Genomic DNA, 27,869 nt, shown 5'->3' on the forward strand with positions numbered 1-27,869 from the left:
AGAGGAAGAGGAAGAGTACAGTGAAATAGAAGAAGAAGGGAAAGGCAAGATAAAGGATTTACTTTCTCTTATTAAGGAATACATGGAGTCATTTAAAGAATGGCAAGCGCAAGAATTTAATGATTTAAGAAGAAGAATAAACAATACAGAAGAGGAAATGAATAAAATAGATATGACCTTATCAGAAATGGGAAAAAGAATGGACAAGGTGGAAGAACGAGAAGCAGCAGTAGAAATGGAGGTAGAGGACTTAAAAAAGAAATTAGAGGAATCTAATAAAAAAGTTAAAAAGACACAAGAACTGTTAGCTCAGAAAATAGATATAATGGAAAATTATGACAGAAGAAATAACATAAAGATAGTGGGCCTTAAGGAAGATGAAGAAGGCAAGAATATGAGAGAGTTTATAAAAGATTGGATCCCGAGTATCCTAGGATGTCCAGAACTACAGCAAGAAATGGAAATAGAAAGGGCACATAGAGCAGTGGCCTTTAAACCACAACCACAACAAAAGCCAAGATCTATTTTAGTAAAATTCCTAAGATATACTACAAGAGAAAAGGTACTGGAGAAAACAATGGAAAAAGTAAGAGAGGGCAACAAGCCACTGGAGTACAAAGGGCAAAAAATCTTCATTTATCCAGATATAAGTTTTGAACTCCTGAAGAAGAGAAAGGAGTTCAATACAGCAAAGGCGATTTTATGGAAGAAAGGGTATAAATTTATACTAAAGCATCCAGCGGTATTGAAAATATTTATTCCAGGACAGCAAAACAGACTATTCTCGGATTCAGAGGAAGCACGAAAATTTGCAGAACAATTACAAAATAGACTATGAGATGAAGACGTGTAACGAGAGTACAAAAGACTGCGAACTAAAAAGACACATAAGTTTTGAACTCCTGAAGAAGAGGAAGGAGTTCAATACGTCGAAAACGATCTTATGCAAAAAAACTATTCTCGGATCCAGAGGAAGCAAGGAAATTTGCAGAACAACTACAAAACAAACAGAGAGATGAAGACAAGTTTTAAGAGTAAAAATGACCACGATTTATATGTATGTGGGTAAAGAGGTATATGTGTGTATATGTATAATGTGCATAAATGAATGTATCCGTATTTAGAGGAAAATATAGATAGTATAGACAAGAATTAATAAGGGAAGGAAATGGAATAGAGGGAATAAGGAGGGAATTAAAAGAGTGACCTTTGTTACATATGAAAAGTGAAATCTTTTCTGGGGGGGCTGGGTGGGGAGGAGTTACGGTCACTGCAAAATCAGCTGACGCTTGCGAGTGAATTCGCAAATCCAAATGGAGAGGGGAGATGAGGTTGTCCGACAAGGGATAAAGGACAACTCAGGAGGGGAAGGGGAGATTGGGGCTAAAGAAGTTTTAAATAGGAGAATAAGGAAAATGTTTGATGTTTTAGGAATGTTGTCTTATAAAGGGTTCAAAACAAGAAAACAGAAATGGATAAAAGGAAAGGTAATGATGGAGAAACGGAAAGGGAAGATAAACAAAGTATAAAATGGCTACGTTGAACTATATGACATTAAATATTAATGGAATACATAACCAAATTAAAAGGAAGAAACTGCTAAATTTACTGAAAAAAGAAAAAAATTGATATAGCATTTGTGCAAGAAACACATTTAACTGAATTGGAGCACAAGAAATTAAAGAGAGATTGGGTAGGACACGTAACAGCAGCATCGTATAATTCAAAAGCAAGAGGAGTAGCTATATTAATTAGTAAAAATGTGCCATTTAAAATAGAAGAGGAAATAATAGATCCAGCAGGGAGATATGTAATGATAAAATGTCAGATATATTCGGAGTTTTGGAATCTACTCAATGTATATTCACCTAACGAAGAAGATCAAAAGTTTATGCAAGATATCTTTTTGAAGATAGCAGATACGCAAGGGAACATATTAATAGGAGGGGATTTCAACCTGAATTTGGATTCAAATATGGACAAAACTGGGAAAAAAATTAACAGAAAGAACAAAGTAACCAAATTTATAATTAAATCGATGGAAGGAATGCAACTTTTGGATATATGGAGGAAACAACACCCAAAGGAAAAGGAATATTCATATTACTCGGCTAGACATAAAACATACTCAAGAATAGACCTATTTTTGTTATCAGCTCGTATGCAAGATAGAGTAAAAAAAAAACAGAATATAAAGCTAGAATACTATCGGACCATTCACCCTTAATATTGACAATAGAGTTAGAGGACATCCCTCCAAGAATGTATAGATGGAGATTAAACTCCATGCTACTCAAAAGGCAGGATTTTAGAGAATTTATTGAAAAACAAATAAAAATGTATTTTGAAATAAATACGGAATCAGTGGAAGATAAGTTTATACTATGGGATGCAATGAAAGCATTCATTAGAGGGCCAATAATAAGTTATGTAACCAAGATGAAGAAGGACTATAATCAGGAAACAGAGCAGTTGGAAAGGGAAATATTAAATATAGAAAAATAATTAGCAATGAAGGAAGATATAACTAAAAGAAGAGAATTGGCAGATAAAAAAATAAAATATGAAACACTACAAACATATAAGGTGGAGAAGAATATAATGAAGACAAAACAGAAATATTATGAACTAGGTGAAAAAAACGCACAAAATCCTAGCATGGCAGCTTAAGACAGAACAAGCTAAGAAAATGGTATTGGTATCAAGGAAAAAAGACAAACAAATTACATATAATCCAAAAGAAATTAAGGAAAACTTTAGAGAATTCTATGAACAATTATACCGAACTGAAAACGAAGGGAAAGAAGGGAAAATAGATGAATTTCTAACTAAAATTGAACTACCAAAACTACAAATAGAGGAACAAAATAAATTAACAGAGCCATTTGGAATAGTAGAAATACAAGAGATAATAAAAAAATTACCAAATAATAAGACACCAGGAGAGGATGGATTCCCAATAGAATTCTATAAAACATTTAAAGACTTATTAATTCCGCCCCTCCTGGAAGTAATCAACCAGATTGATAAAACACAAAGCTTACCAGATTCATGTAAAACAGCAATAATTACAGTAATACTAAAGCAAGGGAAAGATCCACTCACACCAGCGTCATATAGACCAATATCTTTACTTAACACAGATTATAAGATAATAGCTAAACTATTAGCAAACAGATTAGCAGAGTATGTACCGAAAATGGTAAATCTAGACCAAACTGGATTTATCAAAAAAAGACGCACAACAGACAATATTTGTAAATTTATTAACTTAATTCATGCAGTAGAAGGGAATAAAGCACCAACAGTAGCAGTTGTTTAGACGCAGAGAAGGCCTTTGACAGAGTAGAATGGAATTATTTGTTCAAAGTATTGCAAAAATTCAGTTTACCGGAGAAGTATATTAATTGGATTAAAGCATTATATAAGGGACCATTAACGAAAGTGACAGTAAATGGACATGTATCAAAGCAATTTAACTTAAGCAGGTCAACACGGCAGGGATGCCCACTATCACCTTTATTGTTTGCGTTAGCTATAGAACCACTAGCAGAATTGATAAGAACAGAAAATAATATAAAAGGGATAAAAATAAAAGACAAGGAATATAAAATCAGTTTATTTGCGGATGATGTTATAGTATACTTAACAGAACCAGAACTATCAATAAAAGAATTATATAACAAATTGAAGGAATATGGTGAAGTGTCGGGTTACAAGATCAACGTAAATAAAAGTGAAGCAATGCCTATGAATAATGCAGATTTCTCAAAATTTAAGAAGGAATCACCATTTAGATGGCAAATGCAAGCAATAAGATACCTAGGTGTACAAATAAACAAAAATCTCGGCCAACTATATAAACTCAATTATTATCCACTAATGAAAAAATTACAGGACGATTTAGAGCATTGGAAAGATTTACACTAACACTAATAGGAAGGATAAACTGTATTAAAATGAACATTTTTCCAAGGATATTATACCTATTTCAGGCATTGCCAATACAACTGACAGAGAAATTCTTCAAGGAGTTAAAGAAAATAATAAGGAAATTTTTATGGAAAGGGGGGAAACCAAGGATAGCACTAGATAAATTAACAGAATGGTATAAACAAGGAGGCTTACAACTGCCAAACTTTAAAAATTATTATAGAGCCGCACAATTAAGATACCTATCAGATTTTTATCAAACAAGGGAAAAGCCAGATTGGACTAGATTAGAATTAGATAAAATAGGGGAAAAGATACCTGAACACATATTATATGAATGGGATGAAAAATTGGTACAACATAGTAGTTCTCCAGTATTACATCATCTACTCAATATTTGGAAGAAGATTCATGTAGAAAGAAATAAAACAAATTATCAATTACTAAAGCTAATATTGACGCAAAACAAGTTACTCCCTTTTACAATAGATAACCTTTCCTTTAGAGAATGGCAGAAAAAAGGGATTAAAAGAATAGAAAATTGTTTTTCAGGAAATAGATTCTTATCCTTTGAACAAATGAAAGATAAATACAATATAACTCAAGATACAGCGCTGGCACATTACCAATTGAGATCCTACTTGAAGGATAAATTAGGAAGCAGTTTGAGTTTGCCAGAGGGAAGTAACTTTGAATATGTGATTACAGATACAATGATAATCAAAAGATTTATAACAAATATGTATATTAAACTGCAAGAAAAGGAGAATGAGGAAACAAATGGTAAAACTAAACAAAAATGGGAACAAGATTTAAATATAAAGATATAAAAGGAAACATGGGAGAAGTTATGCTCTGGAACGATGAAAAATACAATAAATACGAGGTTACGTATGATACAATATAACTGGATACACAGACTATACATTACACCTCAAAAGTTAAATAAATGGGACCCAACAGTATCTGATAGATGTTTTCGATGTAAAAAAGAAATGGGAACAACAATTCATGCAATCTGGACATGTGAGAAAGTAGAAAAATTTTGGGAAGATCTAAATCAGATATTAAATAAAATTACAGAAAACAGTATACCAAAGTATCCAGAGATCTTCCTCCTAAGTAACATAAAAAACAAAGAATTTAGAATTGATTTGGAGGATGCACAAAAAAGATTTGTTAAGATAGCTCTAGCCGTAGCAAAAAAATGTATTATGTCAACCTGGAAATTGGAAGATAATTTGAAAATACAACAATGGTATATAGAAATGAATAAATGTATTCCATTAGAAAAAATAACATATAGTTTAAGAAATAATATTGAAATATTCGAACAAATATGGGAGCCTTACATTAAACACAATAGCAAAAACCTACCGGGGACAATCAGTACCTAAGTTAACGGAAGGAAAAGGAAATGAAAAGAATGGACTCAGTGGATTTCTGGTGTATTTTTATCGAATGACAACATTATCTGACTGGTTTAATGTATCCTAGATTTTATACCTTAAATGGGCGGGAGGGGGGAGGTAGGGAGGGTGGGATGGGAGGAGGGAGGGGGGGGGAGAAAATGGCACTGTATATGTGTGAAAAGGAAAAAGTGTGTACCATGGTCCATGGTTAATGTGATTTATGGTGTGAAAAATAAAGAATTAAAAAAAAAAGCTTTACTAAAGTCTAAATAGACAACATCCACAGCCTTCCCTTCATCAATCTTTTTTGTAATGCCTTCGAAAAACTCTATAAGGTTTGTTAAGCATGATCTACCCCTGACAAAACCATGCTGACTACTATCTATCAATCCCTGTTCTTCCAAATATTTGTAAATGCCATCCCTCAGAACACTTTCCATCAACTTACCCACCACAGACGTCATACTCACAGGTCTATAATTTCCAGGCTTTATTATAGGAATTCAAAATTTTCTTTATCCTGCCTGCTAGCTTCATCTTTTCGCCTTTCTGGTTTCCCCCTTGTGTACTCCTCCACTTCATGTACTCATCAAAAGATTTGTTTGATTCCCACTGCTTAAATCTGATGTGTGCCTTTTCATCCCATGTCAACTAGAGAACCTTTTATTTGCCAACCTTCATCCTAAAATTAAATGCAATGTCTGATCCCTTATTGTCTCACCTTATTGTCATCCCCTATTCCAGCTACCTCCTTACTATCAAACATACTTCTTCAATCATCTTTTGAAAGTTTTTGTCTAATTGCTCTAAAATTAGTCCTTGGCCAGTGTCAGACTTTAACGTGGACCAGTCCCATCTTTCTCCATAACTACTTTTCAATTAATGGAGTTACAGACATTGGTCCACAGAGCTCCCACTTTCCCTACCTCGTACCCTAAGAGGAAGTCTAGCGTTGCACCCTCTCTAGTTGGGCCCTCAATATATTAATTGAGGAAACTCCTTTGGACCATAAAATCAGCCCCATTCTCCTGTCTTCTCCCTTTAACCTTTTGCACCCTCACTAATCAAGAGCCAATCAACCACTTTAAATATACAGTAAACCACCCCCCACCACCCCGTATCTGGGACCTATGGGGATTGGTAGATGCTGGATAAGTGTATTTTCTAGATGCTTGAGACTTACTCTTACAATGTCCAATGAACACACCTGCATTAACAATGAACAATTTAAAAGACAAAAATACTATACTGCACATTCACAGAAAAACTGCATTTGCATGAATACCGAAACATTAAAGCATTTTACTTTACTTTCAGTTACACCCTTTGAAAACATTTAACTGTGTGGTGGAACATGATAATGCAGGTGGGGACCTCATTGGACTGCTCAGGCTGGCTCGCCTCCAACCTGCTAACGGCCCGCCTCCAACCTGCTAACGGCCCGCCTCCAACCTGCTAACTCCATCCACCCCCCCAAACCCCGTAGTTTCCCAATAAAGGCTGAGAGCCCTAGTCCACTCCCTCAATTCCAGCCTTGGATCTGGGCCAGAAGCATGTAGTTATATGCTGGAGGTTTCAGGACGTTAAAGCCTTTGACCACGTGCTTCGTGTCTGGGTGTGGTTATTGATCGAGCAACAATTTAATGTCCTGATTGCTTTGTCATGGACAAGGCAATACTAGTGGAGAAGCTGGTGTCCGATTCCAAGGAACCAGAGGCCTCCCTTAAATTCAATAAGTGGCTATACTGTCTGAAGGCCTTCATGAAGTGCCATGAGATCTCAGCTGATGGCGATAAGCATGATCTGTTTTTTACATCAGTGGGCCAAGTCTACAAAATGATATGGAACTGTGAGAACTTCGACAATGCGATGGCCCTCCTGCGACAGCAATATGGGATCTCCATGAACTCAATAGATGCCTGCTATTTACTGGGCACCCAACACCAGGTCCCTGGGGAGTCTGTTGTTGATTTTGTGAGGGCCGTGAGAGAGCTGGGATGATCCTGCGGATGCAAGGATGTAATGACCTCAGTCTACCTTCCAACCACATCTGTGAAAGACCCCTGGAGAAGGCCGACTAGAACCTCCAGGAAGTCATACAGCTAGCTCGATCACTAGAAACAGCCCAACAGAATGAAGAGCCCTATTCAACAAACCACGCAGATGCCAGATAAGGTGCACGGGCGCCGCCATCTTGGGACTCAGAGACCCTGACTATCATTGCAGCTGCTTAGCACACGAAGTGCAATTAATGTGGCCAAACCCAACACCCAAGAAAGTATTGCCCAGCCCGTAGTGCAACCTGTTGGAACTGCTGGAGGAAAGGGCCCTTACGCTAAGGTATGCCGCTCTAAACCTCCTTCCAGCAGCGCCGTGTGTGGGCTGCGACCCGTGTCGCCATCTTGGCTATACCTTCTGGCAGCTGAGAACAGAATGGCAGGAACGGGAAACAGATGACACAGGATGATGTCACATCCAGCTTTCCTTCCAGACCACTTCGTGTGCGATCCATGGGGGAAGCCATCTTCAAGATTCCCAGGGGAGCCATCTTGGAGGCAGCCATCCCAACGTTACAGCAACAACTCCGACAATGAGTTGACATTAGCCTCCATCGTGCTCAATCAGAACAGGCCACACTAACTGGCGCAATCGATGATGGATATTGAGGTGAATGTTTGTTTGACACTGGGAGTATGGAGAGCTTTATACACCCAGCCACGGTCCAAAGCTGCACCCTGTCAGTGTCCCCTGCCAAGTGCAAGGTAGCATTAGTGTCCAGGTCCCACTTCACAGAAATCCACAGTTGCTGCACCGTGACCCTAACCGTTAGAGGCACGAAGTATAAAAACTTCACACTGTTAGTAAGGCCCCATCTCTATGTGCCAGTCATACTAGGGCTAGATTTCCAGTGACAATTTAAGAGCATGCTGATGAGGTTTTCTGCCCCCCCCCCCCACCCCCCCCCCCCCCCCCCCCCCACCCCCCCCCCCCCCCCCCCCGCAACTCACGGTCAGAAATAACTAATTCTTGGAGAAACCGCCCACCCCCTTCTGAATGTGGACCATTACACACCAGAACAGCATCGAGGGCAACTGACCTGTGGGGTAGCTACCCTCAGGAACCCTCCACCTCCCTGTTCCAGAACCTCAGCTCTGACTGCAAACCTATCATCACAAAAAACAGGCGATACAGCCTCAGGGACAGAGTTCATAAAAGCCGAAAGAACCAAGTAACAGCTCCTGGAGGGCACAGATGGTGGCAGTTAAGAGTGAGGAGAAGCATTGAATGGTCATCGATTATAGCCAGACCATCAATAGGTAACTCCTCCCCATAGTTTCCCAATAAAGGCAGAGAGCCCTAGTCCCCTCCTTCAATCCCAGCTTTGGATCCGGGCCAGAAGCATGTAGAGGTATGCTGGAGGTTTCAGGACATTAAAGCTTTTGACCATGTGCTTTGCGTCTGTTTATGATTATTGATCGTGCGACAAACTGTCTCTGCATTGGCAGGTTCCTCCTGCTCCACAGAACCACCTGAAAGACAAACACTAACATTATACATAATTAACTCCTCCCACCCAAGTTTACAGATAAAGCATCTGATTGGGGCGACTTTTACTAAGCCGGGATATGGAGATACTTTAAGAGAGTCACCTCAAAGGTGAGCAGCATTAGCCAGATCTTCATCCTGGGCCACACCATTGCTTTTTCACGGTTGCTCTGAGCAAAGCACGACCAAGGCGCTCTGCTGGCTGAATATTTGCTCCCATCTTCACCAAAGGATTATGTGTTACTTCAGAGAACATTTAATGATTTTATTTTATTCTTATTTATTTTAATTTTTAAAATTTATTTTCGTCACTTTTTTTGCCGGTTGCTTGAGTTCTGATTTTACTGTACCCAATGACGACTTCCACAGATTCATCACCCTCTGGCTGCAGGACAGCGCCTCCACTAGGTGAACTAGGCAGCCTTAGAGGGGCACAGTCAGGGTGGCCAAATGTCCAGTGTGCAGGGGCCAAATGTGCAAAAGTGTACTTACTGTATTTGTCAGGGTTGCAGGGTCAGTTGCCTGGGTGCGGCCTTCTTTATTCTTGTGCACGTGCACAAGTGCCAGCTGGCGCATGCGTGATGGATTTGAGTACGGGGGCCAGCTAGCGTATGAGCGATGGATTAGTTACTGGGGTCAGTTTGGTGCATGTGTGCTGGGCCAACAGATGGGGGAATGTTTAGTGCAGGCGTGTAGTTTTTAAAAAAAACTTTATTTATAATATATAAAATACAAATATAAATAAAAAATCCTTTGTAAAAGATCATCATTAAAATACCATAAAAAAACTTTCACTACCCTCCCCACCCAACAACCCTACTACACAAAAAAATATCCCAAACTACTCTTACCCCTTGATATAACAGCCTTTTACATAAATAAGTATGCGCTGTAGCGGCAGCTACACTGCTCATTAAAGAACACAAACACACACACAACCAGACGAGTTGAGCTCAGTGAGCAGACTAGTTTATTGTAGGCTGCTGGGCTGTACTTATACTCCTGGCTGAGAAATGCGCTGGAGGGCGCTGCTGGGCATCACGTGGTCCCCCAGTGTGGGCTTCTGAGCCCCGTGCTGGGAGGAAAGGAACACCCCCGATGGTGCCATTTTGGCCGGCTGTCCTGCCGCGTGGCTTACAAGTGGGTCTGGTTAGCCTGCCTAGTGGTGAGCTTCCCCAGAACCAGCGCCAATGTCCTTTTTAGCTTGGTGGCCTCGCTTCTTGGGCTGGGCTATGACCATGGGCTCAGTGGGATCAAGGTGCGCTGGCTTCAGCCTGTCCACGGTAAACAGCTCCCGGCTGCCGCCAATGTCCAGAGTGAATGTGGAGCTGGAACACTGCACAACCCTGTACAGCCCCTCATACAGTCGCTGCATAGGTGCCGCAGTCGGGCCCCACCGAACAAAAATGTACTCCGTGGAAAGCAGTTCACTGGGAATGTGAGATGGGCGGGTGCCATGCCTGGGCAGCAGTGGGGGTTCGAACGAGTCCAAGTGTGCCCTGAGGTGAGGAAGTAGTTCGTGCGGCGACTACTGGGGATTGTGAGGTGCATTGACGAACTCACTAGGTAGTGCCAGCAGCGCACCGTAGACCAGCTCAGCAGATGACGCCTGCAGATCTTCCTTGGGAGTGGAGTGGATGCCCAGGAGCACCAAAGGCAGTTTGTCTGCCCAGTCGGGACCAGTCCATTGGCCTGCGGGTGTTAGGCCATGGTGCGGTGTAGCTGGATCCCCAACCTGTTGGCGAGTTGTGCCCAGAATGCAGATGTGAACTGGACGTCCTGATCGCTGGTGAGGTGACCCGGGACGCCGAACTGGGCGACCCAACCATGCAACAGTGCTGGGGAGCAGGAGTCGATGAAGATATCTGGCATTGGGATTGCCTCAGGCCAGCGAGTGTTGTAGTCCACCATCGTAAACAGGTAACAGTTGCCCCGGGAAATGGGTAAGGGCCCAATGATGTCCATGTCAATGTGGCTGAACCGTTCCCGGACGTGCTCAAACTCCTTTGCGGATGCCCTGGTGTGTCTGTGCACTTGGACGTCTGGCAATGCGTGCATGTTCTGGTCCAGCCCACAATCTGCTTCCGCAGCCCATGCCATACGAACTGTTCTGCCACCATCAGGACCGTGGACCTGATGGACGGATGTGAAAGGTCATGGATGTGACGGAAGACCTGCCTGTGCCACTGCTGGGGAACCACTGATCATGGGGTGCCCATGGAGATATTGCACAGGATGGTGCCTTCGCCACTCGGAGTCGGGAGGTCTCGGAACCACAAGCCCGTGATGGCGGTCATGAAGGCCCTTGTGTCCTCATCAGACTTCTGGTCCCGGGCGAGCTGGTTGAAGTCGAGGCAAGGAATCAGCATGCAAATGGCCAGTCAAGAGAGTGCATCGGCAACCACATTGTCCTTCCCCGCCTTGTGCCAAATGTCAGTGGTAAACTCTGACATAAAGGAGAGGTGACACTGCTGGTGGGCCAACCAGGGATCCTTTGGCATTGCGAGCGCCTGGGTGAGGGGTTGGTTGTCAGTGAAGATGCTAAAAGTTCTCCCCTCCAAAAAATAGTGGAAATGCCACACCACCAGGTACATGTCCAGTAACTCGTGGTCGAAGGCACTATATTTGCATTCCGGCGGGTGGAGCAGGCGGCTGAAGAATGCCAGCGGCTTCCAATGTCCATTCACATGCTGCTCCAGGATGGCACCGTCGGCTGTGGCAGAGGCATTGACAGAGAGTGCCATATGCAAATCGGTGTGCGGGTGGGCGAGCATGGTGGCCTTCACGAGGGCATCCTTGGTGGCCTCAAATGCGGTGCAGGCTTCTGGGTTCCAAGCGAGTGTTTTGTGCTTGGCTGCGATGAGGGCGAACAGCGGCTGCATGATGCACGCAGCTCCCAGGATGAAGCAGTTGTAAAAGTAGACCATACCCGTGAACTCCAGCCCCTTGAGGCTGTCCAGGCATGGGAACTCCCTGATAGCGGTGACCTTCGCGGCGGCGGGTGTGGCTCCTTCGGCCATGATGGTATGGCCCAGGAACTGCATGGACTCTTTCCCAACTGGCATTTGGCCAGGTTGATGGTAAGGCTGAAATTGGCCAGCCAGGAGAAAAGGGCGCGTAGGTGGGCCTTGTGTTGCGCATGGTCCTAGCTGTCATCCAAATAAATAAAGATGAAATCCAAGTCACTGCCCACAGAGTCCATGAGGCACTGGAAGGTCTGAGCGGGATTCTTGAGCCCAAATGGTATGCGCAGGAATTTGAACAGGCCAAAGGGGGTGATGATGGACATCTTGGGTATGTCCTCAGGGTGCACCGGGATCTGGTGATATCCACGCCCCAGGTCAACCTTGGAGAAAACCCTTGCACCGTGCAGGTTGGCTGTAAGGGATAGGGTAACGGTAAGGAACTGTTGCCCCATTGAGCTGTTGATAGTCTCCACAGGGATGCCAGCCGCTGGAGGCTTTTGGGACCAGGTGGAGCGGTGAGGCCCATGGGCTGTCAGACTGCCGAATTATCCCTAGTTCCAACAGGTGCAAAAACTCCTCCTTTGCCACCTGGAGCTTGTCAGGCGGGAGCTGGCGTGCCTTGATGTGAACCAGTGGGGCCTGGGTGGGGATGTGGTGAAACATCCCATGGCACGGCGAGGCAGTGGAGAACTGTGGCTTGAGGAGTGTCGGGAACTCGTCCAGGATTCGCTGGAACTAGTCTCTGGGTGTGCTGATCGTGGCCATCTGCGGTTGCTCCGAGCAGGAGGCGTCGAGGCGAATGGTCTGGAAGGTACAGCTGTCCACCAGGCGCCTACCTCGAACGTTCACCAGAAGCCCGTGTGCGAGGAGGAAGTCTGCACTCAGGATGGCAGTCAGGAGGGACGAGATGGTGAACCTCCACGTGAAATTTCATTGGCCGATCTGAAAGTGGACTGTCCTGTTGCATTGGCCGCACGGAGGGGAGGTCCACGAGGTCTGTTCCTGGACTCGACAGCCGTGGCCGGGATGACGCTGATCTGGGCTCTAGTGTCAATGAGGAACCGCCGGCCGCTGAGTCCCGCAGGTAGAGGAGGCTGTGTCCTTGGCCAGCCGCCGCAGCCATTAACAGCGGCCGGCCTGGTCGTTTCCCTGAAATGAACAGGGCTGACGACACTTCCGAGTCTTGGCTCCCCAGCGCTGGTGGTAGAAGCAGAGGCCTGGAGCGGATGGTCTGGCCTTGGTTATGTTCTTGGGGGCCCCTGCAGGGGCCGGATGCTCTACCGCAGTGCTAGGGGCGGGCTTGGCATGGTCGTGCCAATGCCTCATGGCTTGCTGGACTGCTGAGCCCTCCAGGAATCGTGCGAGCCGTAGCTCTTGGACCTTCTGGGTGACCTTCCTCGGGTTGGTGAAGTTCTCCTGGACCAGCAGCGGCTGGATGTCCCCAGGCATATGGTCGAGTGGGCAGTGGTGTGCTCACCCATGAGCATCTTGTCCATCAGCTCCATCGGGGACCTGTCCCCCAGGGCATCGAGGTGCAGCATCCGAGCGGCACGCTGGTGTCTGGATATTCCAAGGGATCTGGTAAGCACTCGCTTGATAGTCTCATATTTGTCTTCGGTGAGTGGGTGCTGAATGAAGTGCAGCACATGTCTGGCGGTGGCCTGGTCCAGGGCAGTGACCAAATGGTAGAATTTGGTCATGTTGGACGAAATCTGGCGGAGGTGAAACTGAGCCTCTGCGTGGCCAAACCAGGTCTCCAGTTCCTGAACCCAGAATTCAGGCAGTTTCACGGCTATAGCGCTGATCCTAGGCTCGCTCATGATGGGTTCAAAGACGTTTGAACCAGTCGGGGTCACCAATTGTAGCAGCAGCTACTCTGCTCCTGCAATAACACACACAACCAGACGGGTTGAGCTCAGTGAACAGACTAGTTTATTGTAGGCTGCTGGGCTGTACTTATACTCCCAGCCCTGACTTGGCTGAGAACCGCACTGGAGGGCGCTGACGTCACCCGGGCATCACGTGGTCCCCCAGCGTGGGCTTCTGAGCCCTGCGCTGGGAGGAAGGGAACACCCCCGATGGCGCCATTTTGGCCGGCTGCCTTGCCGTGTGGCTTACAAATGGGGCCGGTTCGCCTGCCTAGTGGTGAGCCACCTCGGCACCTCATTTTAGCATATATAAAAAACTAGTTGGTGTATATTCATACCCATATACTTTAAATATGGATCCTGCATTTTAGTAAAAAAAAGTAATTTTAGAAACTGTATGTTATTTTCTCTAAAGGAATACACATTTTCAATTTATTATGCTAGTCTTTGAATACTTATTTCTGTATCATCCTTCTGTGTTACCGCTACACATTCTCTTGCCACAGCCAGAGCCAAGCGAATAAATGCAATTTGATATTTATCCAATTTTAATCCCTCTTTTAGACCCTTCACAAAACCCATTAGAAAATCTAATGGATTGGTTAAGAAATGAATATTATACAATTGTAGAGCTCGTCGAAAGAACCAAAGAGTTGTTGATCCAAACCAAGGCTTTTATTAGCAAAAGACCGGAGCTCTTCACAGGTGGCCGACCAGTCCGGAATGATCCGACCTGGCTCGGGACACAACCCTTTAAGGCCCAGACAATAGGAGTGGCTTAGCTCTCAGCCAATCGCTGTAAGCACAGTCTAGGTACAGTAACTATATACACGATGTACATTGGTGATAGACCTGTACTATCACATTCACCCCTTCTTGGAGAATTGACCCTGGAAAAAAAAACAAAAACGAGGGAGAGAATGAAAGGAAGGGGTAGGTCAAGGACTGTAGCGGTCAGGGGGTCTGACCATCCGGCGTGACCGCCGTGGTGCCGGGATTGGGGTCACTGGAGTGGTGTTGCCAGCGGGCTCGTCGGGAGCGACTGCTCCGTCGCTCAATTCCCCAGTCGTTTTGTCGGCAGGGTGGCCCGGGTCATTGGGATGCTGTTGGTCCTTCTGTTGCGGCACAGGGCCTGGAGAAGGAGTTGGGGGGTTTGCTGGGTCTACCGCGTCCTAAGCTAGGTCCCGCACCGAAACAGTGTCCTCCTGCCCGTCTGGGAACTCCACGTATGCGTAATGTGGGTTCGCGTGGAGTAGAGTCACTCGGTCGACCAAGGGGTCGTTCTCTGAGTGCCGGACATGGCGTCGCAAAAGGACGGGGCCAGGGACGGTGAGCCATGGTGGTACAGTGGTTCCCGATTCGGATTTCCTCGGGAAAAGGAACATCCTTTCGTGGGGGGTGGCATTTGTTGCAGTACATAGGAGGGAGCGGATGGAGTGTAAAGCACTAGTGAGAACCTCCTGCCAGTGAGAGGTGGGGAGACCTTTAGACCGGAGAGCCAGTGTAACCGCTCTCCATATGGTGGCATTCTCCCTCTCGACCTGGCCATTACCGCGTGGTAAGATAAAAAACGACAAAATCGCCAGATGGAGAATCCAAACGACTGGGGAATTGAGCGACGGAGCAGTCGCTCCCGACAAGCCCGCTGGCAACACCACTCCAGTGACCCCAATCCCGGCACCAAAATCGCCAGATGGAGAAGGCTGAGACACCATTCTGTCAACTTTCTACAGGAGTTCTAATGAGAGCATCCTGGCCGGCTGCATCACAGTGTGGTACGGTTGCTGCAGGGCATCAGATTCGAGGTCAATCCACAAAACTAGAGAAGCACCAGAGAGGATCACTGGGATTGTTATTTCCCCCTCGTCCCCTTTGATGGGATGTACTGGGATCATTGTTTAAAGAGGGCCCACAAAATTAGGAAAGAACCCTACCACCCCACATGCAACATCTTCCAGCTACTCCCAACAGGAAAATGATCCAGAAGTATCAAGAGTCAGAACCACCAGACTGAGGAACAATTGAGACTCTTGAATGAGAACTTGCTTGTGACTCTACTGTTTATTAAGAACATTTTATTTTTTACAGTATGCGCATATATAGATGTGTATATACTGTGTTTGTGTATTGGTTTGTCTGTCTGCGTCTTTTGCACGGTTCTGTTTTGTTGGATTGTATTGGTACAATCGGATGAGAAACTTGAACTTGATGAAGTGAGCAGGAGTTCGTGCAGTTGGCAGAAGCTGCGGAAATGCTGGTTGCAAATCCATGGATACACAATGATTCTGAAGGGACTATCTTTTGCTTCTTTTTCTCCAATCGTTGGGGCACCAAGCAATGGTCACGGCGACTCTTCCTTTGCCTTGCGGCCAACAACAATCATACCATGTATGCTACATTTTTAATGTATTACTACAGGTTTCTTTTACATATTTCTTATTCTTTGTGTAAAGATTTTCTCTTCTTTTTTCAATATACAACAGGCCCTACCAACCCACAAGCTCTTGCCACCTTATTAACCTATAACCCCCCCTATGTTTTGAAGGGTGGGAGGAAAATGGAGCACACTGAGAAAATCCACGCAGACACAGGGAGAGCAAACAACTCCTTACAGAAGTGTTGGATTCAAACACAGGTCGCTGGCATTGTCTAACCGCTACGCTAACCATATTGGAGATGTGATGACACTGTAAGCCCTTTGGAAGTGAAAGTGGTTAAATTCCTGAAAATGGATACAGCAATTCACACTGAAACATTAATGATAATAGATAGAAAATATATAACTTGCTATTTTAAATACCTGTTGGCTGTTGAAAACTGACAACTACCCAAGCAGAAAAGGTGGGAGAATAAAATTTTTAAGTTGTTTCGCTGAGTCTTTCCCACTACTCAGTGAGATCAAAAACACATTTTCCTGCCAACACGAGTACCTCCTTTTTAACACTGCTGTTGTCTACCACTCAGCCAGTTTCCTAACCACGTCAATAACACTGGACAATTTTTTCAAAAAAATTGGGGATTATGATAGGACAATTTCAAGATGAACATAAAGATAATTTCAGATTTGATTATCATGTAGGAAGTTGGAGAAACATTAAATGAACTTCTATTGTATTTAGCAATGTTCATTCACATGACGATGATACATTGCGTGAGTTCAACTGACCTAAAAATGTTTTGCCGCTTATTTTTGTTTATACTCAGCAATGTTGGAACAATAATCTGCCAGCATTGATACCACTTTTACACGGTCTTAGCCGTATTGAAACCTTCAATGTGTTCGTCTTTGACTGCTCCAAAATCAGCAGGGAAAAAGTGTGAATGCAGAAAATGAATTTTCAGTGGCATATTGCATTTCATGGTTTTGCATTCTTGAAGCATGTTGTAAATCAGCTGGATGTAGTTAAGTCCTCTGTAGTTGCAAATTACTAACATCTTTAAATGCCTTCAGTCAAAGACAACAAATGCATAGCACCTACACTGACTGCCTGCTTTGTGGGCAATATACTAAATAGGTTATATCTTAAAAAAAGTATGTGATAGGAAAATGTTACGGTGATTTTCAAGATCAGTAGCACAAAATCCATAAAATATTCCCCAGTGTTCAGGAAGCAAAATCTTCATTGGTGTAATTTGTCTTCAATACCACAAACTTCAGTCCCTCATAAGGGCCCAGATCAAACACCTGCATCCAGCTCAGTAACATGTCCACTCCTTTGATGCATGGCAAAGGAGGGATATAGAATTAACACCACTTTTGAAACATTTTATTTGAAGCATATATGAACAGGTAATGATACATTTGAAGAGACAAATGTCAGTCAGTTCTTGCTGGTGCCCTCATGGCTTCACTGGCCTCACTTTGGTCCATTTGCAATGTTTCCAGCATATTCCCCGAAGAGATGATGCCTCTCGTCCTTACTGAAACCATACCAGTGTTATCGAGACAGATCCACATCCATCAGTAGAATAGGTCTAGGTTGGTGATTGCCATCGAATGAACCTGCACCATTTCGTGGCATCTTTTCCTTCCTTCTGGTATTAATTCTGATGTCCCTATCCTTGATTAATTATTGATTAATTATGCTGCCATCTATTGTACATATTGATTGTAAAACAATGAATGATTGAGCATGGGCATCCTTGTTTATCATTCACAGCTTCAACAGTTTTGTTAAAGGTCCCAATCACTTTTTTTAAAATTAAAATGTATTTTTAAAAATCAATTTTAATGTTTCTGGCAAGTTGCTTTTCATACTTGATTGGAGCCATCGTGCCAGCTTTTCTTTTTGTATCATTCCCAGGTAGCAGGTTCTGTTCTGTTTGCCCTTTTGTGCACATTGCCTTTACTTGCACTCTTATTTGAAGTGTCATTGACATTGTGTTTTCTTTTTGGCTAAGAAGTTATCTTTCCTCTGTAGGACTCACCATCCCATTAAACTGAAATGCCAGAAATCAATTAATTTTCAAAATATATTCACCTCAATTAAAACCAAACTGCAGCACAGAAACAGGCCCTTTGGCCCATCTAGTCCAACTATGTTTCCACTTAGTTCCAATGCCCTGCTTAGATTACCCAGTTTATTCTTGGGAGTCTTTCTTAAACAGAACATTAGCTTTTCTCCATCCTTTGACACCACACCCTTAGCTAAACACATTTTAAACCTTTGCTAGGAGCCCCTAGCCTCCCTCCAGGGAATATCTCATCAGGCTGTGGGGATTTATACACCCTAACTTACCACAAGTCAGCAAGCACCTTCTCCTCTGTAATTTGTATAAGGTCCATGACCTCAATGCTGTAGTCTAAATCCATCTGCTAGTTGCAAAAAAAAAAAATCCATTTAAGATCTCCCCCATTTCTTTTGGCTCTATGGATAGATGACCACTCTGGTCTTCAGGTCAATTTTGTCCCCTGCTGTGCTTTTGCAATTAATGCATCTGTAGAGCCTTGGGATTTTCCTTCACCTTATCTGGCAAATACACTTCACGTCTTCATCTAGCCCACCTGCTTTCATCGGGTGTTTTCTTCCATTTCTTACACTTGTGTACTGTACCTCCTTGCTGCCAATATCTGCTGTGCACATCCTTAACCAGGGTCTCAATATCTCTTGAAAACCACGGTTCCTCATACCTGTTCATCTTACCTTTAAATCTGATTCTGTACTCTCAAAATGTAATCTTTCAAGTCCTCCCACTTTCCAATCACATCTTTGCAAGAAAACAACTGTCCCCACCACACTGGCCAGATCCTCAAACTTTTCCAATTTAGCATCTCCATCAAGGACCAGACCTATCCATTTTCATAATTATCCTGAAACTAGTGGCATTATGCTCACTAGATCCAACATGCCCTCTTACACGCACTTGCCCAGTCTCATTCCCTAACAGATTCAGGCATTCTCTCGAGCTGGGACCTCTATATTTTGATTTTACAAAACTTTCCTGAACAGCCAGCTCTTTTACAATAAGGAGGTATTTTTGAAACATTTTGGCTACCTGCATAAAATACAAATAAATTATATTCAGGATAAAAAAAATGGATTAATGCCAAAATGTTGACAAAATGGCTGCCATAAAGTATGAAAAGCAACTTGAAAGAAAATAAAAATAAATTTTAAAAATACAATTTAGCAAAACAGTGGTTGGGATTACTGTAAGACCTTTAACAAAAATGTTGAAATTGTGAATGATAAACAAGAATGTCAGGTTGATTAATCACTTTAAAAGATAAAATCACTCACTATTACAATTGCTACTTTGTACGTGTGTGTGATGTGAACATGTGAAGAATAATAATCTTCTCACTGTCTTTTAGAGAATTGTTTCTCCTCCTCCGCACCCCCCCCCCCCAAAAAGGTAGTTCATGAAAATTAATGACAAGTGCTAAATTATATTCAGAGGAAAAAAATCGACTTATTTTCTGTGGAATCGAACTGTGAGAGTACAAAAATCTGAAGCAAGTAAACAGCAATTATGCCAGCTAACCTGTTCTTCTTCAGCCCACGCACGAGGACTCTTATTTCATCACGAACATTCGTCTTGCATCAACTGATAATCTCCAAATGCAAATACTGTTATTTCTGCAGGTTATTATTGTATTGTATAGTGATCATTTAAGCATTATTTTTTGAAATCTTCATACCTTTGAAAATGCAAGTTCTACTTGGACTATAGAATAAAATAAATAATCTTTTTCGTGAGCCTAAAATTATATTGCACAAAATATTTTGATGCCAATAAGCTTCAATAAATTGTTTCCTTTTACTATACAGTATATAGAAGCTGCTTTTTTAAGGGAAGGAGGCATGGAAAATATTAATCAATCTAATAGATCATTGGAGCAGGTCATGTTCTTGTTCCTTGTGTTGCTGTTACAAAACTGAACCAATAAAAGGAAACTTAATACTATATTTACAGAAAGCTACTTGGGAAGTTTTGAAATGCCTATAAAAGGCTACATTTTAGCTAAAGCTAAAAATACAACTAAATTATATTCAGGATAAAAAATGGAATAAATGTTGCAATAAATATTCCTCCATAGCCTCATTGTGAACAATACATTAAACATGGACTCAAACAATAGGGTAAATTAAAATCAGATGGAGAGCAGCAATGCATTTGGGTTTATTGCGCAGGGAAATTGTTAGTTTTGGTTAGATCTCTGAGAAACATTGAAGTGGGAAATGTCATTGGAAATATTCATGAATATAAGACGACCGGACCCATCTAACACTTGCTTAGATGGGGGTGGGGGGAAAAAACACTGCAGATAGTAGAATCCAGTAAGTAGGTACTTTATCCTTTCAGATCACAGGTTCTATTTCCTCACATTTTCCCCTAATATCTTATAAAAATTAAGTGGCAGAACCAGTTAGGTCAGACTGCATCAGCAAAGAGGAACAGTTGATGACCTTTCATCAGACAAAACCTTGCATCTGATTGCTACTTTGTGGAGTAAACAATAAGAAGGTGGGATTTAGTAGGTCAGGCAGCATCCACAGAGAGAAATCCATCGAGTCGAGGCCTTTAATCGACACCTGAAATGTTGACCGACCATTTTCACCCATGGATGCCACTTGCTCAGATTCCACCATTGGCAGTTCTGGTGTTTCCCTCTCCCCAGATGCTGCCTGATTTGCTGAATTTTATTTTTGACTTAATTATTGAAAATATGAGAAAAGAATATTTGACATTCAATCGTTCAGAAAGAAAAAAAAATTGCACAAAACTTGTAACAAAATACATGCAAAGTACAAAAATGGTAACAACAGCAAACTACTGGTCAATTTCACATTGGACAATCCAGACAAGTCATCACAAATAACTCAGTCAAACCAAGTTTCTAACCATTTCATAATTTTCCCAAAGGCATTTAGCACATCGAGATCTTTGTGTGACATATTGTACCAAACAAGAAAAATAATAAATCTGATCCTTTTACCTAAAGTGTAAACATGGCCAGAATCCTATGGAATCACAGTATGCATTGAGAATACGTTGTACAATGTATTTAAATGCTGAACATGTCCATCTTATAGTTCAGATCTTTATTTCAAAATTCTATTCATCAATCTGGATAAAAAAACTGCAACATTGTTCCTAAACAATGATATAATATAGTCAATAATTTTGTCCCGTTATTCCTTAAAATAAATATACTATTTATAAAATCCCTGCTATATTGAATTGTCATTGCTGCTTTTCCAATAGATTCCTGGTAAATAGTTTTCTTGGCTTGTCACATGATGCAAGTACCATCTTTCAGGTATTTTACAGCTTCCATTTGCTGCGTCATAACAAGGATGTCCTGGAAACCCGCACTTAGTCCAGACATGTGCTGAAAGTACGACTCCTTCTCCACCTGTATCGACAGGTTATTTACACCAGCATCTTTTAAAGCAGCTGTCACCTAATTGCAACAATACACAAGGTTACAATCCATAAATGTGGATTTTGAGTAACTTTTCATTGTTCCTTCTCTAAAATACTAAATTTCTAAATTATCAAATTGAAATTTGTGTTTTGTCCTAATTCCTTCTTAATAAAATTAAAGAGATCTTATTTATTCTCAGAATAAGGGTGAAGGTGGCTCAGACACTTCCTATCCACAACATTCAAGTGATGGGGATGCCTGGCTTTCTCCTTGTCTCATGAATGTATCATAATGTTAAATATTTGAGTGAATTACTGGCTCAAACAACATTTCAGTGTAACGAGGGAAGAGAAATGATTGGGTTTGTGGTAGGACGGGGGAGAGGAAGCAGAATGCTGGTGAGATGGGAGGGTTTGGGGGAAAGAGAAGGAGCAAAACTTTATATGCAGTCTCCAACCAGACAGAAACAATATTGGCCTCCAAATTCTGTTAACCCATTTCTCTTTCCTTCATCCCCGTTTCCTTTCCTCTAGCTCCCCACCCCTTTCCCTTCCTTCTGTCAGTTGTCCTTCATGACTTCTGCCCTCTCCTCATCACTTCATTACCTGTCAGCCTGTGTTCCTCTCTCTTCCCCTCCCACCCCAACTTTTGATCCAGACATCTGTCTGATTTTCAACCCTCCTGAATAAGGGCTCTGGCCCAAAATATTGACAGCCTTTTGCTTCCTATGGATGGCATGTGACCTATTGAGTTTCTTTAGCACTTCCTGGCTCTGACATAAATGTCCTCAGATGGAGAAGTCATTGTACAAATTATTTTTTAATAGCAAAACACAATCTGCTGAATTCCAGCAAACTGTATTTGGCTTCAGATTTGAGCATGTGCAGTATCCTCAGTCTCATTTTTTTTAAATAAAAAAACTACACTAGTATTTGATTTTGTGGCCAACCATCTGAACTACAGTTTGTTTTTAAAAAAAAGATGCTTTGTAACGTCATTTAAAAAAAAAAATCAGTCTAGTTACTGTTACAGGATTCCATATAAAGGCACAACTAATTAGATACAGCACGAGATAAACATTTAACAAGTCAATTAAGGTAAACACATAATGAACAAGTTTACATATCAATGTTTTCTTAAATAACATGGAAAAGTAAATTTGCACAAGATTATTATGAAGTGGGTTATTTTATTTCTTTTCAAAGAACGAAAGAAAAATATGAAATATCATCAAATCCTCTTTGTTATTATCAAGTTAGAGCTTTATTATTGGATAATTTTGGACATAGTTTAAGGCTACCAAGACTATCTCAATTTGAAATTTTACTTACAGAAAGTGGGAAGAAGAGATTTGTATCTGAAATGTATTAATTATTACAGAATAAAATGCCTGTTAGATTTACAAAAACCTAGGTTGAAATGGGGAAAAAAAAAGATTTAGGGAATAGTAATTAATCAGGATGATTGAAGAAATTTATGCAAAGATACACTAAAATTGTTAATGTGAGATATAGATTAGTTCAGTATAATTTTATACACCAATTATATTTAACTCCAGAAAAGTTAAAGAGATATAATTTAATTAGATGTCAAAAGGAAGTAGGCTCTTTTTTGCATTCTACTTGGCTATGTGATATGGTAAAACCTTCTCGAAAGTGACTTAAAGAACTTTTAGAAGGTATTTTTAAAGTTAAATTTTCATTGGATCCATCACTATTTTTGTTAGTTGAGTTTAGAATTGAGACGAACTAGATTTCAAATTGCATTTTTTAGATTAGCATTAGCTGTAGCAGAAAATGTTTAGCGATTACTTGGAAAAATGAGACTGATTTGAGTTTACATAGATGGCGTATGGAGTTGAGATCTTGTATTCCATTGGAAAAAAATAATGTATATATATTTTTTTTAAAATATCAGGAATTTGGAGCCCTTATTTGGATTACATGGGTTTAAAATTTTGAATTCTCTGGCCATGCTGTAGAGGTGTTACTCTAATCCATGGTAATTAATTATGCCATTGTGGTTTATATCTCCTTTCTTTCTTTTTCTTTGGGGTTAAGGTTAGGAGGGATTTGGGGGCAGGGTATAGCTGGGTGGGTCACGTCTCCAGAATGGAGGACCATCGCCTTCCCAAGATCGTGTTATATGGCGAGCTCTCCACTGGCCACTGAGACAGAGGTGCACCAAAGAAGAGGTACAAGGACTGCTTAAAGAAATCTCTCGGTGCCTGCCACATTGACCACCGCCAGTGGGCTGATATCACCTTCAACTGTACATCTTGGCGCCTCACAGTTCGGCGGGCAGCAACCTCCTTTGAAGAAGACCGCAGAGCCCACCTCACTGACAAAAGAGGAAAAACCCAACACCCAACCCACCAATTTTCCCTTGCAACCGTGCCTGCCTGTCCCGCATCGGACTTGTCAGTCACCAACGAGCCTGCAGCAGACATGGACATACCCCTCCATAAATCTTCGTCCGCGAAGCCAAGCCAAAGAGAGATAGGGTGGGTAGTGCATTTTTATTATGTATTTTTCATTGAGCATATGTATTATTTGTTTTCTGGTTGTATGCACCATAGTTTTAATTAAAAAAAACATGGAGATGGAAACATCAAATATATTTAAACAACACTATACCTGCTGTATAATTCTCTGCTCCACCACGTCTGGCATAACCTGCACATGGATGGTTCCACCTATTACACTAGCTGAGTGGCGCCAGAAATGAGGATCTCGATAAGATATAATGCCTTCAATTTTCTGGATCTAAAAAAAATTAATTTACTCATTTATGTTAACATTATAAGTACATTCAAAGACAAATGTTCAAAACACTAAAGAATCAAATGAAAGTGGAGATCAGCAACATAAGGAGTTTTGGATATTGAACTGTATTTTAATTTAAAACATTTTTCTTGCCCCTCTGCAATTTCCTCCAGTTCTTCAACCCTCAGATCACTCCACTCTACCAGTTCAAGCCTTTCATGCATTATATCAATTGGTCCACTAGTGGTTAGGAAATTAGATGCTTAAGGCATGCTCTGGAATTCCTCATAAAGTTCTATACTTCTCTATCCTACCTTAGGATATGGGTAATATATCTTCACCTCTTATGGACAGTAATATCTTTACCTCCCATGGACGCTGCGAGACCTGCAGAGTTCCTCCACCTGTTTTGTTTTTTTTTTAACTGCAATCACAACATCTGCAGATTTTAGTGTCCAAGATGTTAGTAATTTTTCTGAATTTTTTTGTGAGCAAATTTTTATTTGCTAATGCTCTTGTGAAGACTATGTTAGATGAGGTGTAAAAAAACAAAATGCTTCAAATACTCAGTAGGTCAGACAGCATCTGGAGAGAGAGAAACATGAAGGTCTCAGGCAAAGGAGTTTTAAGTTGCAAAGTGGGAGTTTATGAGAACAAATAGAATAATTGTGATAGAGTGTAGACCAAAATAAACTAAACAGATGGCAGAGATGGAAAATTCCTTGTGACAGCTAATCCATCTTGAAGAGGTATAAAAGAACAGAAGATGGATATTGCTGGAAATCTGAAATAAAAAAAAAATAGCAGCTGTGATAGCAATCTGTAGGAGATAAAAACTGAGTTGGTTTACAGGTTGATGACTTTACATCAGATCTGGCCAGAACTGAAAACAAAAACTGCAGTTGCTGGAAATCTGGAAAAAAAATGGCAGACAATATTGGTAGCAAGAGGAATAGACCCAATGCCAGGTCGACAATGCCACATTTTGAAAGGTTACTGACATAAAATACCAACCCTGCACTCCCTCCCTACAGATGTCACTTGCCTGCTGAGCAACCAAGCAATCGATGCTGACCTGTTCTGACACATATTGGAAAAGCTCATCTTTATTTGTAAACCTGATGAATTCAATATTGTTTCTTCATGGCAATGTGCCTATCTACATGGATGATGAGATGACATTCAAGTCTATGATGAGTTTCAATGCAAAAATTGAGTAGTGGGGTAGGATGGGGAACAAGGGTAATGGGAAGCTCCGAGTCACTGAATAGAGGTGTTCAACAAAGTGGTCCCTAATCTTGGTTTGGTGTCTCCGGTGCAGCAACAACTACACCAAGATTGCTGAAGTGTGAAAAGTGCAAGCAAATTACTGTTCTGATCCCTGCTTTTATGCTTGCACATACTTCAGGATTCCAAAGAGGTCATAGGAACATAGGAAGTAGGAACAGGAGTAGGCCAAAAATGGCCCATCGAGCCTGCTCCGCCATTCAAAACGATCATGGCTGATCTAATCTATGACCTAACTCCACCTACCTGCCTTCTCCCCATATCCCCTAATTCACAAGATATAGGAGTAGACTAGGCCCATCGAGTCTGCTCCACCATTCTAATCATGAACTAATTCATCCACTCTTAAAAGCTCCACTCTCCAGCTTTCTCCCCCAAATCCTTGATGCCCTGACTGATTAAATCTCTGCCTTAAATGCACCCAATAACTTAACTTCCACAGCCGCCTTTGCGAACAAGTTCCACAGACTCACGACTAAAAAAAATTTTCTGCATCTGTTTTAAATTGACGCCTTTTTATCTTGAAATTATATCCTGGTCCTTGAATCCCCTATCATGGGAAACATCCTTGCCACATCTACTCTGTCCAGGCTTATCAGTATATGATATGCCTCTACAAGGACACCCCCCCACCCCCTTCGGAACTCCAACGAGTACAGTCCAAGACCCGACAATCATTCCTCACACATTAACCCTTTAATTCCTGGTATCTTTCTAATAAATCTTCTCTGAACCTTCTCCACCACATCTTTTCTTAAACATGGTTATTGTACATGTACACTGTACACAGTGCTCCAAGTGAGGTCTCACCAGGGCCCTATGGAATCTCAACATTACAGCCTTGTTCTTATATGCTATCCCTCTAGAAGTGAATACCAACATTGCATTTGTCGTCTTCACACCGACTCAACCTGGAGGTCCACTTTAGGGTATCGTACACCAGGACTCCCAAGTCCCTTTGTCCCTCGGAGTTTTGAATTTTCTCCCCATCTAAATAATAGTCTGTCCGTCTATTTCTTCGACCAAAGTGTGCGACTGTCCACTTTCCAACCTTGCATTTCACCTGTCACCTCTTTGCCCATTTTTCAAACCTCTCTCTCCAGTCTTTCGGTATCCTCAGCACCACCTCCTCTACCATCTACAAATTTAAACACAAAGCCATCTACTCCATAGTCAAAATCATTTATATACAACATAAAAGGAAGCTGCCCAACACTGATGCATGCGGAACACCACTGGTAACCAGTAGCTAACCAGAATAAGAACCCTTTATTCCATTGTTTCCTGTTGACCAGCCAATTCTCTAGCCATGCTAGTATCCTTCCTGTAATTCCATGGGCTCACATCTGGTTTAGCAGCCTTATGTGTGGCACCTTGTTGAAAGCCTTTTCAAAGTCCAAATACAAAACATCCTCTGCATCTCCCCTGTCTATCATACTTGTGAACTCTTGAAAAAAAGTTACAATGTTTGTCAGGTATAATTTTCTTTTAAAGAAACCAGACTGACTTGAGCCTATTTTTTCATGCACCAGGTATTCTGTAATCTCATCCTTGATAATCAAGTCCAACAGTTTCCCAACCACCGACATCAGTCTAATAGGTCTATAATTTCCTTACTGCTGGCTTCTTAAACAGCGGAGTGAAATTCATGATCCTCCAGAATTCCATCGATTCCTGGAAGATTATTACCAATGCCTTCACAATTTCTACAGCTACTTCCTTCAGAACCTGAGGGTATATTCCATCCAGTATGGGAGACTTATCTGCCCTTAAACCATTTAACTTCCCAAGTACCTTCTCTCTCATGACCTTGACCACAGTCACTTCTCTTCCAAGAAATCCATGAGAGTCCAGTATGCTACTAATGTCTTCTACAGCGAAGACTGATCCAAAATATTCATTCAGTTCCTCTGCTGTCTCACGTCTCCCATTCCACTAAGTTTAAGGAAACCTGTCTTCCATCATGATTCACTCCTTGGGAATTAACAATCACTTCAACTGTTTTAGATAATTAATTTCCTGGTTTATGCTAGAACTGGCCAGGCCTGATGAACTCTGTAGCATCAACTCTCTTAAAAAAAAACCTCCTTGGTATTTTCAGCATCTTTTATCATCAGATCTCCTGCAAATGCTGCTCCAGCACTGATTTTTCTACTCTCCTTTTTTTTTCATTTTCCTCCATGGTTCAACTGCAAGCACCAACACCATTTGTATCACCC

The 27,869-nt window shown here is 41.9% G+C and overlaps 1 protein-coding gene across 1 annotated transcript in view; it reads right to left on the minus strand.

Moving 5' to 3' along the window:
• Positions 1–19,967: 19,967 nt before the first annotated feature.
• slc30a5 (solute carrier family 30 member 5) overlaps positions 19,968–27,869 on the minus strand; it is a 35,615-nt gene continuing 27,713 nt past the window's right edge. Inside the window, exons 15-16 of the mRNA XM_069938707.1 lie at positions 24,235–24,363; positions 19,968–21,634 (exon numbers count right to left, since the gene is read on the minus strand). Of these exons, the coding sequence (XP_069794808.1) occupies positions 21,464–21,634; positions 24,235–24,363 (300 nt within the window). The 3' untranslated portion in view covers positions 19,968–21,463. The remainder of the gene's footprint in view (positions 21,635–24,234; positions 24,364–27,869) is intronic.

The sequence above is a fragment of the Narcine bancroftii genome, chromosome 1, assembly GCF_036971445.1.
Source record: "Narcine bancroftii isolate sNarBan1 chromosome 1, sNarBan1.hap1, whole genome shotgun sequence".
Classification (NCBI taxonomy): Eukaryota; Metazoa; Chordata; class Chondrichthyes; order Torpediniformes; family Narcinidae; genus Narcine; species Narcine bancroftii.